The sequence below is a fragment of the Phallusia mammillata genome, chromosome 1 (assembly GCF_965637545.1).
Source record: "Phallusia mammillata chromosome 1, kaPhaMamm4.hap1.1, whole genome shotgun sequence".
Lineage (NCBI taxonomy): Eukaryota > Metazoa > Chordata > Ascidiacea > Phlebobranchia > Ascidiidae > Phallusia > Phallusia mammillata.
Window position 1 is genome coordinate 12,866,017 of NC_137252.1, and position 25,603 is coordinate 12,891,619.

General features: G+C 39.3%; 1 protein-coding gene across 1 annotated transcript; it reads right to left on the reverse strand.

The window, feature by feature from the left end:
• Positions 1-614: 614 nt before the first annotated feature.
• On the reverse strand, positions 615-25,532 carry LOC145232309 (uncharacterized). Its single transcript, XM_080096937.1, has 60 exons — positions 25,395-25,532; positions 24,929-24,980; positions 24,190-24,302; positions 23,947-24,110; positions 23,445-23,655; positions 23,104-23,253; positions 22,899-23,011; positions 22,580-22,808; positions 22,329-22,423; positions 21,990-22,245; positions 21,402-21,525; positions 21,048-21,237; positions 20,772-20,867; positions 20,586-20,705; positions 20,321-20,521; positions 20,076-20,218; positions 19,790-20,018; positions 19,515-19,608; positions 19,290-19,453; positions 18,832-19,039; positions 18,585-18,747; positions 18,385-18,490; positions 17,802-17,879; positions 17,592-17,683; positions 17,338-17,500; positions 16,111-16,346; positions 15,465-15,654; positions 14,787-15,035; positions 14,540-14,705; positions 13,961-14,320; positions 10,709-10,760; positions 10,126-10,238; positions 9,847-10,010; positions 9,508-9,718; positions 9,123-9,272; positions 8,923-9,035; positions 8,611-8,839; positions 8,376-8,473; positions 7,889-8,144; positions 7,548-7,671; positions 7,201-7,399; positions 6,942-7,037; positions 6,734-6,847; positions 6,464-6,664; positions 5,727-5,869; positions 5,438-5,666; positions 5,278-5,371; positions 5,050-5,213; positions 4,483-4,690; positions 4,248-4,410; positions 4,054-4,159; positions 3,898-3,975; positions 3,685-3,776; positions 3,451-3,613; positions 3,098-3,333; positions 1,914-2,103; positions 1,569-1,817; positions 1,265-1,430; positions 740-1,099; positions 615-643 (listed from the first exon to the last, which is right to left on the reverse strand). The coding sequence occupies exons 1-60, from the start codon at positions 25,474-25,476 to the stop codon at positions 615-617; spliced, it is 9,627 nt and encodes a 3,208-aa protein (XP_079953063.1). The 5' UTR covers positions 25,477-25,532.
• Between the last annotated feature and the right edge of the window lie 71 nt (positions 25,533-25,603).

A 25,603-nucleotide genomic window follows, 5' to 3' on the forward strand; every position in this document is an offset into this window, starting at 1 on the left:
ATATGCAGCATTTGTCTCTTAATCACAGTATCTCGTTATTTGTTTTATTTGCTTCCTATTGGGTGTTCAATTTTGGGCTTTTGTATCTGTCGGTATTTAACGTCCTACTCAATTTAGACGTTACTGACGTCAAAATGTACCCTAGCGGAAACTGAAATGTCACCGTTTTGCTGCTAAACAAAATTTCCGCAGTCGTTAAAATTCATTGACCTTATATCACGTTTGGTGTAAAACAACTAGCGTTATTGTGTTTATAACAACACTTGGTTGTAAACACGTCACGACATCGAAAAAATCAATTGATATGTGATCCGACGCCCGCGTTAGAGAAATCGTGTTGAGATTACGCATCACACTAAAGAAACATTGTCGCCTAAGAGAAGAACTGAGAAGTAAAAACATACCATGGCATGGATACCAAAATAACAACGAAGAACATGTTCAGAAGAAGAAATTTATTTTTTGAGTTGAAGTTTGGAAGATTGCCGAAATGGGTTGATACGTGCTTGCTAACAGATACATCAAATCTTAAAGTACAAAATTTGTTGTTTCAAAATTTTCATCAGAAAATAGTTGTCATGTTCTGTTTTCTTGGTTAAGGCACCATTCGTGCACTAACCAAAAATTGGACTCCAAAGAAATACTGTAAATAAAAACGATTTATAAGGTTTGCATCCATTTCAAGTTTGATTTATAAGACAAGTAGCCTACATATGAACGGTTAGTGGGACAAACTTACCAGCCATAGAGGTTGTAGCGAAAAACGCAATGGTTGTTGCAGAGAGAATGTACAAGGCCGTTTGGGAATCATCTTTATCCAGATCTAGACCAAGGAAGTTTGTTTTTTTGTCAACACCTCCAACTGGGGATGTCACGTTGTCAAAGGTCATGCAGGCAAGCAATCCTTCAGCAGGGTACGATTTGGTGAAAATTTCCTTCAGGCAGAGAGTCGACTTCTTAGGTATCCGGGGTCGTTCCGGGTCACTGAAGTTGACCCAATGTAACCCGAATCGCTCGCTATAACCCGAATTCCACTCAAAGTTGTCCATCAGAGACCAGGCTGTATAGCCAGTGACATTTACACCGTCTAGTTTGATTGCTAAACAACAAGAAACAATATGTGCTAATTAATGTAGGTGAGTAATTTTCCAAGCTGCAGCCTTGTGACTTGCAAGTAATGTCTTAACCCAACGGAATGTTCGTTGGCACAACAAACTGTTACTCAATGAATTTTCTACTAGTCTACTCAATATTCTATTTCAACCTTTGAGCACTTCGTTGATGTAGCCATGATAAAAGTTTGTCCTCCAATAATCATTAAGTTCCACGGATGAGCCTTTTTCAGAGAATCCGTTTTCAGTGATAAGGATTGGAGGATCGCCATATTGATCCTTAATCCAAGAGAGAAGACGACGGACACCCCATGGAACCTATGAGAATAAACCGTAATGTAGGATAGAGCATTTTAAATGTCTAACTTCAATTCTTGTTGGAAACCAGTTACCAAACAGTTTTGTATTTTGTACGTTTGAACAAATATGTGTGCGTTCTATTAAACATCGTCTTACGTCTTTGAGCCAAGATGAAGCCGATTGTGGCCAAGTAGTGTCCTTCGTGGTTCCCGCCTCTTGATCTTGAAAGTATCCCACGGAATTGATTGACGATGGGTGGAACGAATCAAACGCCAAGTTGGTCGTGTAGTGGTTAAAACCGAAGAAATCCGAACTTCCCTTAATAAGGTTTTTCTCTTCTTCGGTAAACTTCGGAAGCCGGGAGACGGGTTCTCCTTGGGCGGCACTTCGCGCATCAATTAGTTCCTGCCCAACATTTGTTTCAACAAATTACATGTATTAAATCATACATGTCCGTAACATTTTCGATCGCAACAGCTTTGTGAAATTTACAGTCTGTACCTTCATAACGTCCGGGTAATCCCCATTGACAAAGATCGGATGAGCCCACCAACCCATGTAGAACTGCAAAATGCGATCGCTGGCATCATGATCGGTTTCGCGAAACATGTTTCTAGCCTCATGCCAGTCGCAGTTGCACGTGATAGCGACTTCTCCTTGTTGTTCAGCTGCATATTTTGCATAGTACAATCTGATGATAAAGACAAATTGTTGGTTGTTAGGAACTTTATCAATCAAAGAGTGAGTCTGTAACCAAATTTGGCATAATGTTCGTCGACTTTGTGGCAGTGTAAACAGGGAAATGCGCAAACGTAATTGTAAGTTAATGAGAAAAATCCCTTTGCATGGAAACTTAAAAAGCTAATCTGACGAATTAATATTTCTTCCTATTATGTTATTTTCCCCAACCGATGTGATTTCAAACTTTCTCAGGCTAACGTAACAGGTAGAGCTACTAACACTGAGCTTGGGCTGGCCCCCGCTCTGGGAATTTCTGGTAGGTGGCGCTAAGGAACATTGGCGTTTATGGTGCTGTTAGAGCAGTTTGGGTTTATGGTAAGAATAATTGCTGAGTCAGCACCATAAACGCCTATGCTCCTTAGCGCCACCTACCAGAAATTCCCAGAGCGGGGGCCAGCCCAAGCTCAGTGTTAGTAGTTCTACCAACGTAACAATTGTCCTAAGATGTCACAATTGATAAGACAATCAGCGTTCTATTGACTGACGTCAACTGCCTTTTCACTGTATACCAATTTTGCAATTAGTTTGTAAGTTGCGTTTAATGCGTTGTGGTTCGCCGGTTGTAGCTTTCATGTGTTGTTGAAAAGTGTAAATCGTTATGTTCAGGCAACGATAAAGTTAAGTACTGAATCTATTTCATGCCAAATGATGAACTGGAAAATGTTGCTTTTATTGCTGTCGTGTCTAAATCCATCAGTACTGACGTTTTCGTTGCCGGTAAGTTTTGTCTTAGAAGTTAGAGTAATTTTGAAATATTTGCTTTTGTACATAATTATTGTACTTTGCGTTGATGTGTACTGGCGGTCCGCAATTTATCCAAACTTTTTAAGTGATTTAATTGTTCTTTTGCTTGTGGCATGTGAAAAACAATGTATACCAAAATTGAATGAAACATAATTTTACGTTGATAAATGTTGCTTGTAATATATCATGTCAACTTTTACCGGTAAGCCTTGGCATGAGCTAACAGGACATTGTGCCCAGCTTTGTAGTCAGAACGACCAGAATCTCTGAGATTTGGCGAATGAACTGCAACAGAATATCCGAGCACGGTGAATACCCAAGGCTCGTTGAATGTGATCCATTTCTTTACTTTGGATCCGAATGCGTTGAAACAAGCATCAGCATATTCCACGAACAAATCGATTATCTGGCTGTTAGGCCATCCACCAAATGTATCCTAAAAAGGTAGCAAAAGCTTTTTTGTATGTTTTTGTTAATAAAAGGTTTGGAACATCATCGACTTTGCACAATTGTTTTGGTGCATTGACCAGTTTTTCAAAAAATTAACTCTAACCTGATACACCAAGGGCAGATCCCAATGATAAAGAGTGACCATTGGTTTGATGTTGGCAGCGAGAAGAGCGTCAATTAAACGATTGTAGTAATCCACAGCTGCAGGGTTGATTCCATCCGATACGTTACCGGTTGGAACCATTCGTGGCCAAGATATAGAGAATCTACAAAAAGGCACCAACGATTGGATTTAAGATATTCCTTTTGCACAAAGGTAACAAAATAAATATAGTACCTATAGTAAGACACCCCAAGATTCTTTAATAACGCTACGTCAGTGTCGATTTTGTTGTAACTGTCACAAGCGACGTCGCCGTTCCTACCATCCTATGAGAAACCAAAAAAATAATCACCCAATTCACATACCTTTTTACAAGGATTGCCACGATAAAAAGTGTTAAATGTGTATATTCGACTTGTTGGCTAACTGCTGAATTGAGTTACTTACAGCAACTAGCCAAGGAGTGTGAGATGTTTTGTCCCAAATTCCAACAGCTTTTCCATCACTTCGCCAACCTCCTTCAATCTGAATAAACATTAAATTTATTCTGATTTTGATTAAACCCCAACTCCGGATGTGATATATCAGACTGAAAAGCCGTACTTGATATGATGACGTAGCAACTGCCCAAATAAAGTCGGAAGGAAATTCTCCTACCAAGCGTTCGTCGCGTTCTAGAGGTGGAAATCCGTTTTCACGAATCACTTGGCTGAAAAACCAATTAAGCAAATCCGTTAATATCTAACCTTATTTTGCTGGGTTAAGATGTAATGATTTTTCTTCTGATTTTGGCTTACTTGTAATAGATAGATGATCGCCTCGGTGTTCTGGGCCGCACTGGGTCGTTGAAATCGACGTGGAACAGACCAAACTTTGCGCTGTAACCGAAATTCCATTGAAAGCCGTCCAGAAATGAATAGGCAGAATAACCACGGACATCAACTCCATCAAGGGTATGTGCTGTAAACAGTATGTTCGAAATTTTAAACAAGGAAAATGTCAATTGAAAATTGTCCACCATAGTAAACTCGCCTTTCAATGCTTCGTTTATGTTGGATTTGAAGAACATTACTCTTTCTTCGTCGTCCAAAGTTGGGTCGGTACTCCCCACACCGTTTTCCACAATGTATATTGGAGGGCTTCCATATTCCCTGTCGATCCAGTTTAGTAAACGACGCAAACCCCATGGAACAATTTGCTGCCAAGGTGGATAGGCTGTAGTCGTGCCAGGAATCGGGACCTGAGAGTTATCATGGTGTCAGGCCGATTGAAGGCGCCATATCGAACCAACCGGTCACCAAGCATTCACCACCATATGACAAGGCGTATAGGCTAGAAAAATCTAGTCAGCGGTGGGATTTGAACCCACGACAGGAGTCTTTCCGGGACTGCAGCCTATTGTATTTTCCTTATTAATGCGTAAAAACAAATTATATAACCTAAGCCGCTCCACTATTATTTTGAAGCTACCAAGTTCGTTTCCAACAGGGCCTTAACAATTGTGTGAGCTAATTATAAGTGCCTAGCCTACGTCGGCGCTGAAAAAACAATGCTTTTAGCGGTTGGTTGTCTTACGGATCAAAATATCAAAACCCACACCTCATTTGTATCTCGGTCATTTTCGTAATTTGGAGTTGACGAATCTTTCAGCTGATGGTTGACGAGTCGCGAAGTAAAACTTGTTACGCCAAAGAAGTCGTAACTTCCTGCGATTTCTCGCTTTTCAGCTTCGGTAAACACCGGCAGTCGAGATTCTGGCAGACCTGAGATGCAGAACTTGAGAATGTTTTCTTCTTGATAAAAAAAACTGAAGCACAAGTGACAAACCTTGCAAGGCGCTCTTGTCTGACACCTGCTTTTTAACGATCTCTGGGTAATTCCCGTTCTTGCAAATCGGATGAGCGAACCAACCGAGACGAGACTTAAACAAAGACAATACAAGTTGTTACTTGACTTAAAAAATATGATGCTGCACTATCAATCATACCTGTAGCATTCTATCAGCAGCTGCCACGTCATCTTGACTATTTTGATCTTTCGGCTCCGCCCAATCGCTACTCATAGTTATTCCAACTTTTCCAGCTTGCAAATTCTTGTAATCACTCTCGTAAAGTCTATAGGCCCTTGCATGTGCCCTAATGATGTTGTGGGCACACAGGTACGGTGTCGTACCCGGTGCGTCGGATGTTCCAGGAGCAAAGACGCCCAATCCGTTACTACGCAATCAGGTACATAGCAAGAAAAGTTTTGTTTTGTGAATTTGTTCTCTTACTCACCCCAACCAACAAGTCTTGTAAGGTTCATTGAATGTGTTCCAAACCTTAACCCTGTCTCCGAATGTGTTGAAGCAAAAATCCACATAGTCGACAAAATTTTGAATGGTGTTATCGTTTTGGAAGCCTCCAACGTCTTGCAAGGCCTGTCGAAACGTTAAACAACAGCTTAATTTCATCAAGGGTTTAGGTCAGGGGTCGGCAACCATTTACACGACGCGTGCCAATTTGCTTTTTATTTCCATGTGTTAATGACCTCGCGTGCCAACGTTTTGCTAAATAATAGTACTGCGTGCCAGCAGTTATTAATAGTAAAGAGAAAGCTGAGTGTTTTGTGCATGTAAGGCAAAATTTTAAGGCAATGGCATAGTAAAACAAGAAACAAGCAGTGTAACATGTTAAATTGTTACTTCAATACAAACATGCAAATCAGTTGGCGTGCCATGAAAAACCCTCTCGCGTGCCAATGTTGGCACGCGTGCCAGGGGTTGCCGACCCCTGGTTTAGGTACTATGGATGTGCTAATGTCAAAATCGTCCTAACCAATAATGCTTCGTGCAGATCAGTCACAAATATATCGCACTGAAAGCATTAGCTGTAGAACAACGTTTTAGTGTCACAGTAAACGAAAATGTAGGTACAAGACAATGTAGACACGTATAACCATCAGAAACCGCCAGTTTTTTCACAGAACAAAAAAATTAAAGCATGTTTAGGATTGACGCATACAAAGTATAAACCTGTGGCAAATCCCAATGGTAAAGAGTAACTATTGGTTCTATTCCCCGAATAATTAAGGAGTTGATCAATTTGTTGTAATAATCAACACCAGCTTGATTCAGGTTGGCGTTAGTTCCATCAGGAAATATTCTGGTCCATGCGATTGAAAAGTGGTAGTGACTCACGCCAAGCATTTTGAGAAGGTTTACATCTTCAGCAATCTGAAAAAAAGAAAACGAATCACATTTGTAATCAAACACTCATGACCATGGGATTATGTCACAAATTACTTTGTCGTAGCTATTAGCAGAAACGTCTCCAGTTTGATTTTTGTTGCCGGGAGTCTGTGAAAATCTGTCCCATATACTTTCACCCTTGCCGTCTTCGTTCCAAGCTCCTTCAATCTAAAACATTTGCCACGGTTTAAATGCCATTTTTCCAATAGCCTAACTTTATGTGCTTTGATAGCTGGAATGATTGTTGTCAAGTCGGTTTTACCTGATAAGCTGAGGAAGATACGCTCCAAGTGAAGTCTTCAGGAAAAGTCCCGTAGTAGAAACGATCTCTTGCGATCGGTAGCACAGCATTAAATTCCTGCGTGCCAATAAATTTATAGTCCAAGTTTGCTTTATATCCAGTCCATAACCGCTGCTACTAAGTTATACAAGTTGTTTGTGCACAAATCCAATATCAGAGCAAGAACATAAGATCCAATGCATTAGAATGGTACCTATCATAAGTATAACAAACTTCAAACCTTCCAAACTGAGACGCTTGCAGCTGATGGGATGGCCGACGCCTCTAGTTTAGTAAAGCTGAATTCTGATGAGGCAATGCCGTCCCTTGTTGATGAAGAAGTGGATTGCATTGAATTTGTGGGTGGCTGGTCAGTAACAAATCCGTTTTTGCTTGCCACTCCTTGATAGAAAGTCGCCGAACTTTTGGGAATTCTTGGTCTAAACGCGAAAACATGCAAAAATTAGAGACTTTCTAGATTTCCACTGTTTTTTTTTTATGTTGTCACTTTGTTTAAAGCAGTTGTTTATTGACATATATCTATGTCGAGTTACGTTAAACTGAACCAATCACAACATGATATTGAACCTGTCAGGATCGTTGAAGTCAACGTAATGTAAACCAGCTCTTCTTGTATAACCGTGTTCCCATTCAAAACTGTCAAGTAGCTGGGCATAAAAACCTCCAACAGAAACCGATTCCCGATATTGAGCTGAAAACACGAAACGTTTTCTTAGAGTTTGAAAAAGTGCAATGCTTTCAGATAAAACTCGAAGCATGTCTGTAATTCGCTTTGTTCAATCATCTGTAACATATATAATACGATTTCCCTTGATTTTGACGAAGGTTCCTTTAGATTTTAAAAAGTTTTAAAACTTGAAATATTTATTAATGCCACGAATCCTGTTCAACTCTTTAGTGATATTCACCTTTCAACATTTCATTGATGTAAGACTTGTAATATTCTTTACGGTCCGTATCGTCCAGCATCTCTGTGACGTCATCAGTTGCAAATCCAGAGTCGTAAACCACGATAGGTGACATCATCGCTGTTGCTGATGACGATGGCAAGACGTAAAAGGCGTTTGCAAGATATAGCAGGCGACGAATTGACCATGGAACTGGAGCCTGGGCTGGATCAACCCCCGTTTGGGGCCAGCTGGGGTCTTTGGATAAAGCTAAGTCCTGATAAGTTAAAACGAGTTGTTGTTGAAACAGTTAGTACATTGCATTTTTAATATCTTTCAACCGCCCTGCAAAGTTTCTGAATTAATTGTTTGGCCTAACCATGACAAAAAAATAGTTTTGTTCCGAGGTTTTGTGCAGTTTTGCTTTTGAATAAAAAAAATGCAATACGTTTGTATTTCCAGTTACAAGCAACACAATGAAAAGGACAGACTTTTTCACATTATCTACCTGGTGTGTCCAGTAGTTTTGTGGTGATACAGCTGAGTTATCTTGGTATGCGACAAGTTGTGCAGTTCCAGGTATTAAGATGAAACAATCGGCAGAACCTTGGATACAAAACAGGTATTGATTGCTATACATTTTGATACATTACGAAATGGAAATTGTTTTTTTATGAAGAGTACTTCTGAAGGGAACCACACATACGATTGCCGATCTTCAGATTTTTACAGAGATATTATACCTTTAATTTGAGTTTTTTCTTCAGCTGAAAGCGTTGGAAGGTAGCTGGCTCCCGCAGCTGACTTGCTAGCTACTTGGTCTTTCATAATCTGTGGGAAATCGCCGTTTATAAATACCGGGTTTGCGAAAAATCCGAGTCGAAATTCCGAAGCTCGAATTGCGGCGTCAACATCTTGCTGCGAGGTGGCGTCAGCAGGTTCATACCAGTCGGAAGAAAGGGCGATTGATACCTAAAAGAAGACGGCCACTAATGTTGATTTGGGCGAAATGTTAAAACCATATACCAATTTTGGGAATAAATTTGGGACCTTACCCTTCCATCTTGTGATGAACGATAGCGGTTGTTGTAAATCTTCCAAGCTGCAGCATGTGCCAACAACAAGTTCTTTCCAACTTCATATGTGTCGCTTTCCGGTGAACTGGGCCCTGAAAAAGTCGGTTTAAGGTATAATCCTTACTGTTTTTTCAAAGCCTTTTTGTAAAACGCACGCTTTATCGGCAGTTAATTTTTACCTGGTGGATGTTTCCCGCTTCCATAACCCTTCCACGCCACTGTATAGGGATCGTACATCGTCACCCAGTCCTTTACGCGATCGCCAAATGTGTTGAAGCAAAAGTTGGCATATTGTTCGAACCAGCTTTGAGATTTAAAATTGAGCCAACCTATAACAGAGGAGCCAATTTGTTGTAAGTTTCAAATTTTTGCACTGTATGTGAACATTTGCTGTAATGTGCGAGAATGACGCTTTTTTGCGTCTGTTTGAGCCAGTATATTTCTTAATTTGTATTTTACAGGTTTTCCGATGCTTTTGAACCTTACAAGTTTTTTTTTGTTAAATACGACAAAGATTTGCTGCTTTTAGAAGTCCCTCCTACATAAAAAAAACACTTGTCTCACCTCCGAGTTCAGCTAACACCAGGGGCATGTCGAAATGGTGCAACGTCACTACGGGGGTGAACCCCCTCGCAATTAGTTCATTGATGACGTCATTGTAGTGGTCGACCGCCATTTGATTTGCTTGTTCGGTTCCGTCGACGTTTCCGTTTGGAAAGATGCGTGACCATGACAACGAGAATCGATAATGAGAAGTACCGAGACCAGTTAAAAGCTAATAGAAAAATATAACTTATTTGCTTTTTACATTTTTTTGGTATTTGTAAGATTTATATGCAAGTTTTCTAATACTTTTCGGATTAATTTTAAAATTGTTTGCTTATACAATCTGATCCTGTTTACCTGTGCGTCATATAGAGTTTTAAAGTAGGAATCAGTTGCCACATTTCCAGTCGACAAGCTGGAATTGTCATCAACTATACTTTCTTGTACGTGATTCGCTTTCATGAAATCTGATACTGGAATCTTTCCTGACGTTTGTGTGAAGTTATCCCACAAACTTGGACCTAAAAAACAAATGTGCCAAACTTTATCAGAAGCCAAAGTAACCCCGGTATTTGCTATTTCTAAAAGTACTAAAGTTTTAATGCCAAAAAATATTGCATGTACGAGTTGCTTTACTTTTTCCAAACTTTTTCCATGCTCCTTCAGTCTGATAAGCAGATGACCCAGCTCCCCACACAAACCCATCGTAAAATATTCCCTCAATAAATTCGCTTGTGTCATTGTCGCTTCTGCATGTAAATTATTGCAGTTGTGCACAACAATTTTATATCTTTATAATAATGATACCAAAATTGTAACAACATCCAACCGATTTATTACGTCACACCTTGACGTTACAGTTTTTTTTTTAAATGACACTGCGTACAACAGCACGTCAAATCTACTGGTTATCTGGTCACCAATGTTTTATGCTGAACTTGAAGGTTCTAAATTACTAGAATTAAATATGGTTGGCTGAGCTTTTGTGTGAACATTTTGTAAGTGTTGAAAATAGATTGGTTGGACGGCGTCACGGCTGATCTATGAAACAGGTGACACTGATGTCATTATCAGTAGATACCCAAGCAGTAATTAAAAAATGTATATTCAATAGTATACTCTATTAAAAAATGTCATTATATAACTCTCATCACTCGGCAGATCATTTCGTTGAAAGTTAGGAACAGATTTATATGACGCCCCTGGACAATTCGCGTACCTTGACCAAAAATATTGCCAAGGTTCGGTTGTGTTGCGAACTTCAATGGAATCTAAAAACAAATCGTGTTAGGTAGAGGCTTACAGTTGGTGTTATACATGCCACACACCCTCAAAGAAAAGGTCAGATTTCAATATGCGTGAATTCTAAGATGAAATGGGCCTAATTAAGCCACTTATACGTTGTGGCCGGTTGCGGTCAGACATACGGTCATAGGCTACTGTTTAAAATAGATTTTATAATGTCAGCATAGCAACCTCGTGAGCGATGTTTATCAGACACCTGTGTGTAGTTCAAACCCTGCCAAACGCGTTTTATTTCGGTCAAACTCAGTATACCGAGCGATTAAGTTTAATTCAATATAATCTTCTTATCTTTGTTAGTTTAATGCAGTAAGGCACAGTGTTAAGGTGGAAAAAACATACCAGAAAAAAAGTTGCAAATAGGTTCAAATTCGCTATCTTGATAACATCATTAAAGTTTAAAAACAGCTTGTTGTGTTTGCAAAGTTTGATTGATGCAAACTCACCTACAACACTGGACCAAACGACAATTTCCACCAGAACCAAAGCCAGAAAACATTTCAATTGCGATCTACCACCAGCCAACATATTTGCTGGTAGAAAATCCTGCAATGTATTAACATAAAGTTATAGCAGTAAGAAAAAATATATCATGGCGTCGTACTTAAAAATATGAGACTGCTGTACCTAAAGCACTGAATTATATTAGCTAACAAAACTAACCAGTTTCAGAATAAAGTCGTTTTTAATGCTTGTAAATCCAGTGTTTCTGTAAAACAATTGTAACCGCAACTACACAGAGCTTAAATGCAAACATCAAGTCCAAATAAAGTGGCCTTTATATAAATGCTTGAATGCAAACAATCTTCACTGAAAGCGTAAATTTTATCATAACCGTTTTATGCAGGAGTTTTGTACTCAAACTTCTTTTCTGGCAAAACCTTTGACGCAGCACAATAGCAAAAACAAACTCTTGCCGCAATTAATCATTCCAGCCTCTCTTTATAAAGCATTGCAAACATTTCAGTGTCTCTACTTCGAAATCAAAGTATCACATTTAACTCGCTAGTCGGGCACTTGATTGACCCCTACAGTAAAACACAGCCTAAAACTTTAAAATGCTTCGCGGGCCGCAGAAAAAATATTGGAGTGCTGCGTGTTTAAAACCTTAAAACTGGGCACAAGAAACGTTTTTGCATAGATTGTTAAGTCTGAAATTGTATTCACATTTAACAGAAGCTCAAGAACTAATAAGACGAAGGCGTCACGTGATTTTTCGTATTGCATCTTTATTGCAGGGTTGACAGCAAAGGTTCACTCTATCTAATCCCTTCGGTAGGGCTCTTTTATCCTATTGCAAACGTCTGTGAAGTACTCTTCTATAAGATATCTTTTTCTCTGCTTTCTTTTTTTCTCGGCTTGCATCGTTCCCAAAGCGTGTTTAACTTAGCGCGTTTAACTTTTGCCGTTCCCAAAGCGTGTTTAACTTTACTTCACCTTTTTGTGGCTGCGGAACACTGGGCCACCGGCAGCCTATTTAAGTTTGTTGATTACAGAGATGATTTTATTGCAAAACGGCGCCGGCAGCCATTCTCAGGAAAATCGTGTTGCAGCCATATGCTGCGTATAGTTGTTGTATTTTATTCAACGAAAAAAATCGTTTCGCGCAAAATCCGCTTAAACCGGTTTGCAACCTGCAGGGATGAAACACACTCTTGCTTGAACCCAACGGGCAATTGACCGGCGTTGCTTTCGAGTTTTTTACGCTTTTTTGGGGGGTTAACCCGTGGTCGCGTTCGAAGATGAAATTTACTTCTAAGTTATACGTTGTTACAAACAGAAAAAAAGTGTCAAGACGTTCCGTGTTGGTGACGTTATTAGCAAAACGTTACTAGCATGTGTACTTGATATTCTGAGCAAATTCTGAGCGTCAAACGTTACCCCTTGGGGATTACATCTACCCCCCAGTTGAGAACCTCATTCCACTTCAAGTTGTTTTGATAGGAGGTGTTACAAAATACCATTGCAACAGAAAAATGATATTAAACATTTATATTTTTATGAGGCCTGATTTAAGAGTGCTGCACAAATGCCGGGAACACCATAATACCTGTAAACTTGTGTTATAAATATTCAAGACCTTCCCAACGCAGCAAAACTTTTAGCTCCCATTCAAGAAGATACTAATCCCCTTTATCGATTCGGGTTCCCATAAGATGCGATTTAATTTAAGATTACAATCAAACGCCGCAAATACCGCCCTTGGCTGCCGAAAAGCACAAAAAATGCGGGTTGGCTATCTAGAAACTCAAAAAGGCAAACCTTCGCTGAGGGTGCACTTTACACGAACTTTTTTTTGAGCAATCGTTTTGACATTTTGCCGTTGGCAGTTCGTGCAGTGCAACTATGTTTTTTAACCATGTCTTAAACTCTTGCCACTTATCTCTACAAGGATGAAAAATGACCTTACCGTATATTTATTTCTTGCAGCTTGCTAGCATGCATAAACAATTTTCTATGCATTGGCAGAGGTATTGCGTTTTTTCTATGTTCAATATTTTAAAGCAAGAAAAACTTTTGTGGCTTTAATTGTCGATTAAGTTGGTTGTTAATCAAAATGCGCCCGAACATCCTATTTTCATTCCCGCAGCACGAATGTATTTTACAGGTCACGTATTTTACAGGATCCGTCAACAATCAACAACAAACTGAAGGTCATCCCTTCCGCCCGGGTAATTAATCGTTGCGTTCAATACGTGGTTGTCAGCACATCGTACACGAAAATATTTTCAGTCAAACGATTTCAAGTAATGGCCTTTGAAATCATTACACAATCCAAAACAGTAAAATACGCACAAAACCATGGAATTGAATGACATGGATAACAGCTGATTGTATTGTGACTAAATACTATCTTGAAAGAAATATATTTAAATAATATCTTTAATTTTTTTAAGAATGAAAGAATGTTTAAATAGTTGGCTTATATACCATCTGGTGTATAACATAATCACATCAAATCTGAAATCTGCAAGTCTAAAATTTATTGTTTGAAACTTTTACACAATGACCATCAGCAAATGTTTGACAAATCATGATTTCTTGTTCATTGCAGATTCGTGAACTATCCAAAAATCGGGCTCCAATAAAATACTGTAAATAAAAAAGGTTATTAGGTTTGCAACGTTGAAAGTTCATCAGAAAGTACATATTGACGCAGTAAACTTACCAGCAACGGAGGTTGTTACGAAAAACGCAATAGATGTTGCTAAAAGAACATGCAGTGCCGTTTGAGAATCCTCTTTATTCAAAACCACGCCCAAAAAATTTACTTTTTTGGTACGATCTTCTACTGGGGATGTCACGTTAGGATAGCTCATGCAGGCAGGCAATCCTTCCGCTGGGTAGGACTGGCTAATAATTTCCTTTAGACAGAGAGTCGACTGTTTTGGTATCCGGGGTCTTTTCGGGTCACTGAAGTTGACCCAGTGTAACCCGAATCGCTGGGTGTAACCCTCTGCCCACTCAAAATTGTCCATCAAAGACCACGCTGTGTAGCCGGTGACGTTTACACCGTCAAGTTTGATAGCTAAAAAACATCAAGTTATTAGATGTACTGGTGAGATAAAAACTGAAACGTTTTGCGTAGTTTCTAACGCGCTAAATCTATAAAATTAAATCTTTATACTCATCATTGTCATCAATGTCACTAAGAACTCTACAGGAATACTTTTATTCAAACCTTGTTTTCTGACTAAGCAAGGATTTAGGTATATTGCCTATTATTTTATATAATAAACTTTTGAACCTTTGAGCACTTCGTTGATGTAGCCATGATAAAAATCTTTTCTCCAATAGTCATTAAGTTCCACGGATGAACCTTCTTCGGAGAATCCGTTTTCAGTGATAAGAATTGGAGGATCGCCATATTGATCCTTGATCCAAGACAGAAGACGACGGACGCCCCATGGAACCTAAATAAAATTCGCGTAATTTGGAATCGGTTAATGTCACACTCAAGAGCTGATTAAGCCAAAAAATCTACAATCACTTACGTCCTTAAGCCAAGATGAAGCTGACTGTGGCCACGTGGTGTCCTTAACAGCTCCCGCCTCTGGATCTTCAAAATATCCCACAGAATTTATTGAGGATGGATCAAACGAATCAAACGCCAGGTTTGTTGTGTAATGGTTGAATCCGAAGAAATCTGCACTTCCCTTAATGAGGATTTTCTCTTCTTCGGTAAACTTCGGAAGCCGGGATTCTGGTTCGCCTTGGGCGGCGCTTCTTGCATCCACGTATTCCTGTATAATACTTCAGTTTCGTAGGGGCTGCTCCAAAAAACGCAATCTATACACAAACTATGACCAACAATGAACTAAGCTACAATAATAAAATCAGACTTCATGTAAACGCAATCTATTCCAACCTACTGTAGCATGTCATTCATCCGCTTTCTGCTATGAAATACGCAATTTACTATTCTACAGTATTTGCGTATTTCGCACTTTTTGTGGCAAATAATATTGACTGGAATAAATGACGTTTGCATAAAGCTTGGGCACTGTATTGATTGCGCATTATATTTTAACTTAATTACATTGTTTGAATAATACATTTTAGTTATATATTAAGACTTTTTTTAGTCAAAAAGGCAGGTACAAAGCATTTCTTGTTCTAGTTATGTATTGCATATTTTAGAGTAGCCCGTTTCAAACTGTGTTCGTTTTTACTTTCATAACATCTGGGTAATCCCCATTGACAAAGATCGGATGAGCCCACCACCCTAAGAAGAATTGCAAAACGCGATCGCTGGCATCGTGATCGGTTTCGCGAAACATGTTTCTAGCCTCATGCCAGTCGCAGTTGCAAGTGATAGCGACTTCTCCTTGTTGTTCAGCTGCATATTTTGCGTGATACAATCTGGAAGAAAACATATTGGATTGTCAGAAGTTTTATGAGCCAAAGAGTGATGTTTTATTGAACTGTTGGCAACGTGTGTTGGGTGTGGGTAAAGCGTGAAACCGGAAAGTGGGCTAAGAAACTAAGAGAAGTCGAAAAATTGTGTTTGCTTTGACACTTGAACATCGGTAAATCTATAAAATCAAATGTTTCTGAAGGTTTTTTTAAGGTTTGGTTTGGGTGACCGCTAAGTAGTTTTAAGAGACCGCAAGTGTTTCATCTAAATACCAAAAACTGTAGTTGTAGTTGCAAGTCCAAATTTTGGGAAAACGCTGGAGAAATTTGGGGGACCGTTTCGGTCCCCCAAAACACCTTAAAAAAACATTGTTTCTGCGTATATACCACTTTTTAAACAACGTCAATTCATTTTGCTACATTTTTGTAACATTGCGTATAACATAGTAATTTAACTTTTACCGGTAAGCCTTGGCATGAGCTAACAGGACATTGTGCCCAGCTTTGTAGTCAGAACGACCAGAATCTCTGAGATTTGGCGAATGAACTGCAACAGAATATCCGAGCACGGTGAATACCCAAGGTTCGTTGAATGTGATCCATTTCTTCACTTTAGATCCGAATGCGTTAAAACAAGCATCAGCATAATCCACAAACAAATCGATTATCTGGCTGTTAGGCCAACCACCGAATGTGTCCTATAAAGATTACAACAGCTAATTCATTTAAACATTCTGTGGTGGTTTTTGTTACATCTTATTTGCCAGTAATTGCCGATTTCTATAGATTCCCGCATTTCCTTAGTACAACTTGTGTTGTAACCTAGTGCGTTGTGTGACGTAACAATGGACTGCCAGTTTTGTGTGATAACGCAACGTGGTTTAGTTCTTTTCGTTGCTGACTTCCGTGGAGCACGGTGTTGCGTCGGTTGTTGTAGAAAAGCTGTTTATTGTCGTGTTGACGATTATTGGTGAGTCACTTTGTATATATATATGTGTTTAATGACTCAATATTGTGAATTACCATAATGAATGCTAACCGCTGGAAACTTGGCCAAAACTGCAATGACCTAAAATGTAATTTCCCTTTTTTAATAGTCGTACTGTACGTGTAGTTGGGTTCATTCAAGTTGCTAAAGTTGTAATTGTTTACGCAGCGTTCTTGTACGATACTCACGTGAAGCGTGACTTTCTACACTGTTGCTCTACATAGCTTGGTAAGGATTGTGTATGACGTCATAATGGCATATTGTGGTCTCATGTTTTATTGTGTATTTAGGTGTGTGATAGTGATTTCTGGGATCGCCCATGTTATTTGTTTTCTTCCGGTTCCCATAACAGTTGGTGAGCTTAAAGTTACATTCCTACATTTTAAGCGCAGTGCTAATGCCATGTCTTTGTAGAAACCGTTTCCTATTCGTTTCTATCGCCTCCCACCGTCCTCTTCATTCTTCATTGAAAGTGTTTGAATATAAGATCTACAAAACACCCTATCTGTGTGGACTGCGTGTTGGAGACCTTTAGGAATCGCGTTTCAATCCCCCCCTCGTGTGACGTTCCGCGCTGTAACCGGGGCGCGTTCACGGGACGTTACAGTTTTAAACCAATTTGTATAATTTTTGAAGACATACGGCATTGCACATGTGTTTTGGTTTGAATGGTATTATTGACAAGTTTAACAAAATCCGACCTGGTACACCAAGGGCAGATCCCAATGATAAAGAGTGACCATTGGTTTGATGTTGGCAGCGAGAAGAGCGTCAATTAAACGATTGTAGTAATCCACAGCGGCAGGGTTGATTCCATCCGATACGTTACCGGTGGGAACCATTCGCGGCCAAGATAGAGAGAATCTAAAAGAAGAAAATAATCATTCTTTGAAATCAACCTCTAACAATTCCAATTCAGGATTGCTACTTAAAGTTATACAATAAATAAATCTACCTGTAATATGACACACCAAGGCTCTTTAATAGCGCCACGTCAGTGTCAATTTTGTTGTAACTGTCACAAGCGACGTCACCGTTTCGTCCATCCTAAATCAAAACAGACAGCATTGTTTACAAAAATCTATTCACATTACAAGGATTGCAATAGCTTGCAAGTTTTTTGATGTAAAGGCGACTTTTTAGTTTGCTAACAGACATCGCTTACAGCAACCAGTCCCGGAGTGTGAGATGTTTTGTCCCAAATTCCAACAGCTTTTCCATCACTTCGCCAACCTCCTTCAATCTGAGTAACGTTTATTGAAATATATTTCAGTAATGATTTTATTTAACTATCCAATTAGTTTTTATTCTTAACAAATCCGATTAAACCTCTGTCCGAACTAGAAACATGTGTTTATACACTAGACCAGTGGTTCCCAACGAGGGCCCATGGCCCCCCAGGGGTGCCACGAGCTGTGTTTCGGGGGGCCACGGGCGTAGATTCACAAGAAACACCCACTAAACGTCACTTTTACTTTTACTTTATTTCCAAATTTAATCGACTATTTCACGTACTATTTGTTTATAGTGAGGTTTATCACGCTCATTTACTCTATTAGACTAATTGTTTAGGGCCAAAATTAATACCGCATTCCAACGCGAGATTGCTATCTAACTTAAATTTTAGGGGGGCCACAGGTCCTACATGATAACTTGAAGGGGGCCACGAGGCCAAAAAGTTACTTTAAGGGGGCCATGGTCCACGAAAGGTTGTGAACCACTGCACTAGACTTTCTATGCGAACGTACTTGGTATGATGACGTAGCAACTGCCCAAATAAAGTCGGGAGGGAATTCCCCTACCAAACGTTCGTCGCGCTCCAAAGGAGGAAATCCGTTTTCTCGAATCACTTGGCTAGAAAAAAAGAGTCCAACAATAAAGCAAAGAGCGTTTTTTTTTCTTGTCGCTTTCCACAGGATTATTATTCAAGGCAAACTGATTCGCTTACTTGTAAAAGATAGATGATCGCCTCGGTGTTCTTGGTCGTGCTGGGTCGTTGAAATCAACACGGAACAAACCATACTTTGCGCTGTAACCTACATTCCATTCAAACGTGTCCAAAAATGACAGGGCAGAATAACCACGGACATCAACTCCGTCAAGGGTGTGAGCTGTAAACATTCAGAAGTGCTAAATCATAATCTCAGAAGGTTAAAAGTTGTAATATAAGTTTGGGTCCACCATATTCAACCCACCTTTCAAAGCTTCGTTGATGTTGGATTTAAAGAACATTACTCTTTCTTCGTCGTCCAAAGTTGGGTCGGTACTTCCCACGCCGTTTTCCATAATGTATATAGGAGGGCTTCCATATTCCCTGTCGATCCAGTTTAGTAAACGACGCAAACCCCATGGAACAATTTGCTGCCAAGAGGGATAGGCTGTTGTGGTGCCAGGAATCGGGACCTGAGAAATATTAATGTGCTTCAAATTAAAGATTGACGGCATTTGCGACTGAAAAATACTTTTTTTAAAAGACTTTTCATGTTTGTTACTATTACTAGCTGTATCAGTATTTTCACGGCATCTGACACAATTCACAATTAACGCCTTGTAAAAAATGCCCACACAGGTTTTGCTTTATCGTTTGCAGCTTGAACTACAATGTTTTGGCGGTCTGTGGTTTTACAGATTTGCAGATTACTGAAACCCAAACCTCATTTGTATCTCGGTCATTTTTGTAGTTTGGAGTTGATGAATCTTCTAGCTGATGATTAACGAGTCGCGAAGTGTAACTTGTTACGCCAAAAAAGTCGTAACTTCCCCGAATTTCTCGCTTTTCAGCTTCGGTGAAAACCGGCAATCGAGATTGGGCCAAACCTAAAACGTACAGAGATTAGCAAATGTTTTTTGACATAAAACTAAAGCATATGTGGCAAACCTTGCAAGGCGCTCTTGTCTGACACCTGCTTTTTAACAATCTCAGGGTAATCTCCGTTCTTGCAAATCGGATGAGCGAACCAGCCAAGACGAGACTTCAATCAAGAAGAGAGTTTTATTTTATTCGGTCACAAAAATATGAATATTCCCCATACAACACTTGTTTTTAAGTTGAACCGTATGTACTGAAATATTATGTTTTTATTTTCTGACTTTAATGACATTAAAAATCAGAGTTACTAACTATTTTCTGCATTTCACTGTAGTCAATCATACCTGTAGCATTCTATCAGCAGCTGCCACATCATCTTGACTATTTTGGTCTTTAGGTTCGGCCCAATCGCTACTCATAGTTATTCCAACTTTTCCAGCTTGCAAATTCTTGTAATCACTCTCGTAAAGTCTATAGGCCCTTGCATGTGCCCTAATGATGCTGTGGGCACACAGGTACGGTGTCGTACCCGGTGCGTCGGATGTTCCAGGAGCAAAGACGCCCACTCCGTTACTGCGCAATCAAGCACATTGCAAATAGAGTTTCATACACAGACGTTTTGTTACTCACCCAAACCAACAAGTCATGTAAGGTTCGTTGAACGTGATCCAAACCTTAACCCTGTCTCCGAATGTGTTAAAGCAAAAGTCCGCGTAGTTTACAAAATGTTGAATGATGCTGTCGTTTTGGAAACTTCCAACGTCTTGCAAGGTCTGCCAAAAAAAAAACAATTCATAAAGGATTCTAGTAATTAAACTAAAGTTCTTTGGGTAAAGTTTAAAATGTGTTTTGTTTGCCGTATGTGAGGTACAAACCTGTGGCAAATCCCAATGATAAAGTGTAACTATTGGTTCGATTCCCCGATTAATTAAAGAGTTGATCAGTTGGTTGTAATAATCAACACCAGCTTGGTTCAGATTGGCGTTAGTTCCATCAGGAAATATTCTGGTCCATGCGATTGAAAACCGATAGTGACTCACGCCAAGCATTTTAAGAAGGTTTACATCTTCAGCAATCTGAATAAAAAACGAATTATGTCGGAACTTTGTGACAATAAATGATAAACACCGTTAAAATTACTTTGTGGTAGCTATCAGCAGCAACGTCTCCAGTTTGGTTTGTAAAAATGTTGCCCGGAGTGTGTACAAATCTGTCCCATATACTTTCACCCTTGCCGTCTGCGTTCCAAGCTCCTTCGATCTAAAACATTCATTAGGAACAAATTGTGACGAGTTTTCGTTTGAAAAAATAGTTAAGCTAGTTCACCTGATAAGCTGAGGAAGATACACTCCAGGTGAAGTCTTCAGGAAAAGTCCCGTAGTAGAACCGATCTCTTGCGATTGGTAGCACAGCATTAAATTCCTGCGTGTCAATATATTTTGTAATAAGCGTAGCAGTTCTGTTTTCTTGTTAACTATACGTTCCTTGTAACTATGGGTAAGTTTTAGCAATACTGTTGTATATGGCGAAAACCAAAATTTTAGGTTCAAATCTTATTGACGTCATTTTTCAAGTAACTTATATGGATAACAAATTTCAAACCTTCCAAACAGAAATGCTTGCGGTAGATGGGATGGTCGACGCCTCTAGTTTAGTGAAGCTGGATCCCGATGAGGCAACGAGATTTCTTTGTGATGAAGGTGTGGGTTGCATTGACGGCTGGCCAGTTACAAATCCGTTTCTGCTTACCACACCTTGGTAGAATGTCGCTGAACTTTTGGGAGTTCTCGGTCTAAACGTAAAACAATGCAAATAAAATAAAATAACTTTTTCTAGATTTTCGCAGTTCATTATGTTGGAATTTTGCTTTTATTTTTTCAAGGTAGTTGTTTACTAACTATATCTGTGTCGAAATACGTTAAACTTGGCCAATGACAACATTATAAATTATTGCACCTGTCAGGATCGTTGAAGTCAACGTAATGTAAACCAGCTCTTCTGGTATAACCGTGTTCCCATTCAAAACTGTCCAGCAGCTGGGCATAAAAACCTCCAACAGAAACAGATTCCCGATATTGAGCTGAAAACAGAAACATGTTTTGGTAAAATTGGAAAGCTCTATTATTTCATTCACAATAAAGCGTGCCCGTAACTCCATTTGTATGATGTCTATTATATGATCTCGGTGTAAAAGCAGGTTCCTTTATAAAGTTTCAAAGCTGGAAAGATTTTCCTTATGGGTTGAATATTAACTCAACTTAACAAACCCGCCAAATTTAGCATAGACCTTATCCAATTTTTTAGTGCAGTAGTTCTCAAACTGTGCGTCGTGACGCCCTGGTGCGTCGTTTCAATTTTCCAAGGGCGTCGCAGAATAGTTCCGTTTCGTGGCTTTTGGTGGTTGTATCAATAAACACAACTTTCATAATCAGTTTCCTCATTAACTTTTATTTGCTGGTGCGTCGCAAGACCAGAAAACTTTTCCAGAGGCGCCGCAAGAAAAAAAGTTTGAGAACCACTGGTTTAGTGATATAAACAACTTACCCTTCAACATTTCGTTTAAATACGACTTGTAATACTCCTTGCGATCCCTATCGTCAACCAGTTGCGTGACGTCATCGGTTGCGAACCCGGGATCGTACACTACGATAGATGACATCATCACGGTCGGTGATGACGATGGCAAGACGTAAAAAGCGTTTGTGAGATAAAGCAGGCGACGAATTGACCAAGAAACCGGGGCCTTCGTTGGGTCAACTCCCTTTAGGGGCCAACTGGGGTCTTTGGACAAAGCTACGTCCTGATAAGTAAAAAATAAAGTGATGCTGAAAAAGGGGTCTTGCGTTTTATTAATGTATTTGAACTGCCTACAAAGTTTCCTACCTGGTGTGTCAAATAGTGTTGTGGTAATGCTGAGTTATTGTGGTATGCGACAAGTTGTGCAGTGCCAGGTATTAGGATGAAGTAATCGGCAGAACCTTGGATACAAAACCATGTGTTGGTTGCGGTATAGTTGGATGTTTAGAAGGAAACAATTTTTCTAGAAGAATTTATCTAACGATGGTTTACAACTAGGAGCCAAGAAAAAAGAATTGGTATTTTACAGTCACTCATACATATATTTGCATTTTTACCTTTAATTCGAGTTTTTTCATCTACGGAAAGCGTTGGAAGGTAGCTGGCTCCCGGAGCTGACTTGCTAGCTACTTGGTCTTTCATAATCTGTGGGAAATCGCCGTTTACGAATACCGGGTTTGCGAAAAATCCGAGTCGAAATTCCAAAGCTCGAATTGCCGCGTCAACGTCCTGCTGTGAGGTGGCGTCAGCAGGTTCATACCAGTCGGAAGAAAGGGCGATTGATACCTTAAAGAAGTAATACTCATAAGATAGGCAAAATTCTAAAACCTAGTATACTTTGTGGCCTTGTGCTGAAATATAAATTGCCTCACTTACTCTTCCAGCTTGTGATGAACGATAGCGGTTGTTGTAAATCTGCCAAGCTGCAGAGTGCGCTAATAACAAGTTCTTTCCAACTTTATATGTGTCGCTTTCCGGTGAATTCGAGCCTTGAAAGAGTCGAATTAATCCCGTTTTAAAAAGTTTTTTGTAAGGATACATTTTAAATGCAAGTTTGTTTCGGCAATTAACGCTGTGTTACCTGGTGGATGTTTCCCGCTTCCATAACCCTTCCACGCCACTGTATAGGGATCGTGAATCGTCACCCAGTCCTTTACGCGATCGCCAAATGTGTTGAAGCAAAAGTTGGCATATTGCTCGAACCAGCTTCGAGATTTAGAATTGAGCCAACCTGAAAAACGACTATTTCGTCATTGTTTGTTGTAAATTGTCATTGTTTTTGTTATTCTTTTTTGTTGTAAAGTTATACTATTTAGATACTGCCTTATCTGTAAATTTGGCTTATTTTGAACTTTGAAATCTCCGCGCTTATAAGCACTGTCGTAACACTCTGAAAAAATGATAAAAAACAATTCGACTCACCTCTGAGTTCAGCTAACACCAAGGGCATGTCGAAATGGTACAACGTCACTACGGGGGTAAACCCCCTCGAAATAAGTTTATTGATGACGTCATTGTAGTGGTCGACCGCCATTTGATTTGCTTGTTCGGTTCCGTCGACGTTTCCGTTTGGAAAGATGCGTGACCATGACAACGAGAATCGATAATGAGAAGTACCGAGACCCGCTAAAAGCTAAAGTAAAAGTGTATTAAGGTGCATGCGGATTTCGGCTCCTAATGTGCAGATCTAATCCATTCGTTACCTTAAATAAGAAAAATAGGTATGTTATTTGATTTGTTTTACATTATTTGTTTATGAGATTCAATTGTTCTTGTCGCTTATACTTCTATTTCGTCTCCTGTGCGTCATATAAATTTACTAATTAGAAATTGTTCTGCGCTTTGGCGTTTAATCAGGATATTTCATAACTAGTGGTATTTAGCTAGTGACAAGTTTTTAATAAAAAACAAATATGACATTTACCTGTGCGTCATATAAAGTCTTAAAGTAGGAATCTGTTGCCACATTTCCAGTCGACAAGCTGGAATTGTCATCAACTATACTTTCTTGTACGTGATTCGCTTTCATGAAATCTGATACTGGAATCGTTCCTGACGTTTGTGTGAAGTTATCCCACAAACTTGGACCTGAAAAACAAATGGGCATTTGTCACATACCATTTCGTTGATTCGGTGAAAATTAAATTGCGTATACGAGTTGCTTTACCTTTTCCAAACTTTTTCCATGCTCCTTCAGTCTGATAAGCAGATGACCCAGCTCCCCACACAAATCCATCATCAAATGTTCCTTCAATAAAGTCGTTCGTGTCATTGTTGCTTCTGTAAACAACACAAAATTATGACGCACATTAATCTCAATTACCAGTACCTAACAAGTCTGGTTGAGGAGTAAACGTGCTTGGTCGACCCTTGATGAACTTTAATTTGGGGTTCGGCAACCTTAAACACGCCGCCTGCCAAACTGCTTGTTACGTGATAATGACGCGTGCAAGGAGTCACTGATCCCTGCTGCAATGGTATTGTTTTACGAATGTCGCCAGCGTTGTAAATAACCGGCAATTTTTAACATGTTATAATGCCATTTTGACTTGATTTAACGAATAAAGATGTACTAATACAGAAATTGTCCTGATCCACGGGTGCTTAACATACGATTCTAGTTATATACATTGACATTACTTAGCTGACAAATTCAGTCCACCCAAATCAGTCTGTGTATTTTTGATTGCAAACCACTGCGGATATCGACTTCGCCCGAAAATATGGCACTACATTTCTAAACAAGAAATAAATCACGATATAAAATGTAAATAATAAATCCGCAGTGGTTTGCAATAAGAAATACACAGAATGGTTTGAGTGTGCTGAGTTTGTCAGCTAAATAATGTTGCTTTAACGAAGTCATATGCGGAACTTTATAAAGGCATGTCGCCACTGTACAATACCTTGACCAGAAATATTGCCAAGGTTCCGTTGTGTCGCGAACTTGGCTCGATTCTAAAAACATGTTGAGTTATGTCGGATTTTGTAGCTGTGGTTAACCATGCCATTTAAATAGAACTACTCGTGTAAGACAAAGTGTTCGTTATAGACACGTTTTTTCTCTAAAAGGATTTAATGAAGATTATCAGCAATGCAAATTGGCGGCTGATGCCCTTTCGACAGTTGTGTAGTTCAAAACCGGTCAAACTTGTTATGCATCCAACTATTAAACTGCTTGTGTTTGCAAACCTCTAATGCAGCAAAATACAGTGTTAAAAGAGTTCATACAATACAGGAATTATGTTTTTACGTTAAGTTTTACGTTAATTTTAAAATATTTTGAGGTATACCAGTGCAGATGGAACACTTTAATAACGAAGCGAGGGATTAACGTTGTTTTTGCTACAAATATCGTTCATTCAAACTTACCGACAGCATTTGACCAAACGACAATTTCCACCAGAACCAAAGACAGGAAACATTTCAATTCTGACCCACCACCAGCCAGCATATTTGCTGGTTAAAAATCCTGAAACATATATAGACATAAAACTAATAACAGTAACCTAAGTCCAATTCAAAATTACCAAAATATGACTGTTCTGCACTGAAAGATACAACTAAATTTTAACATTATT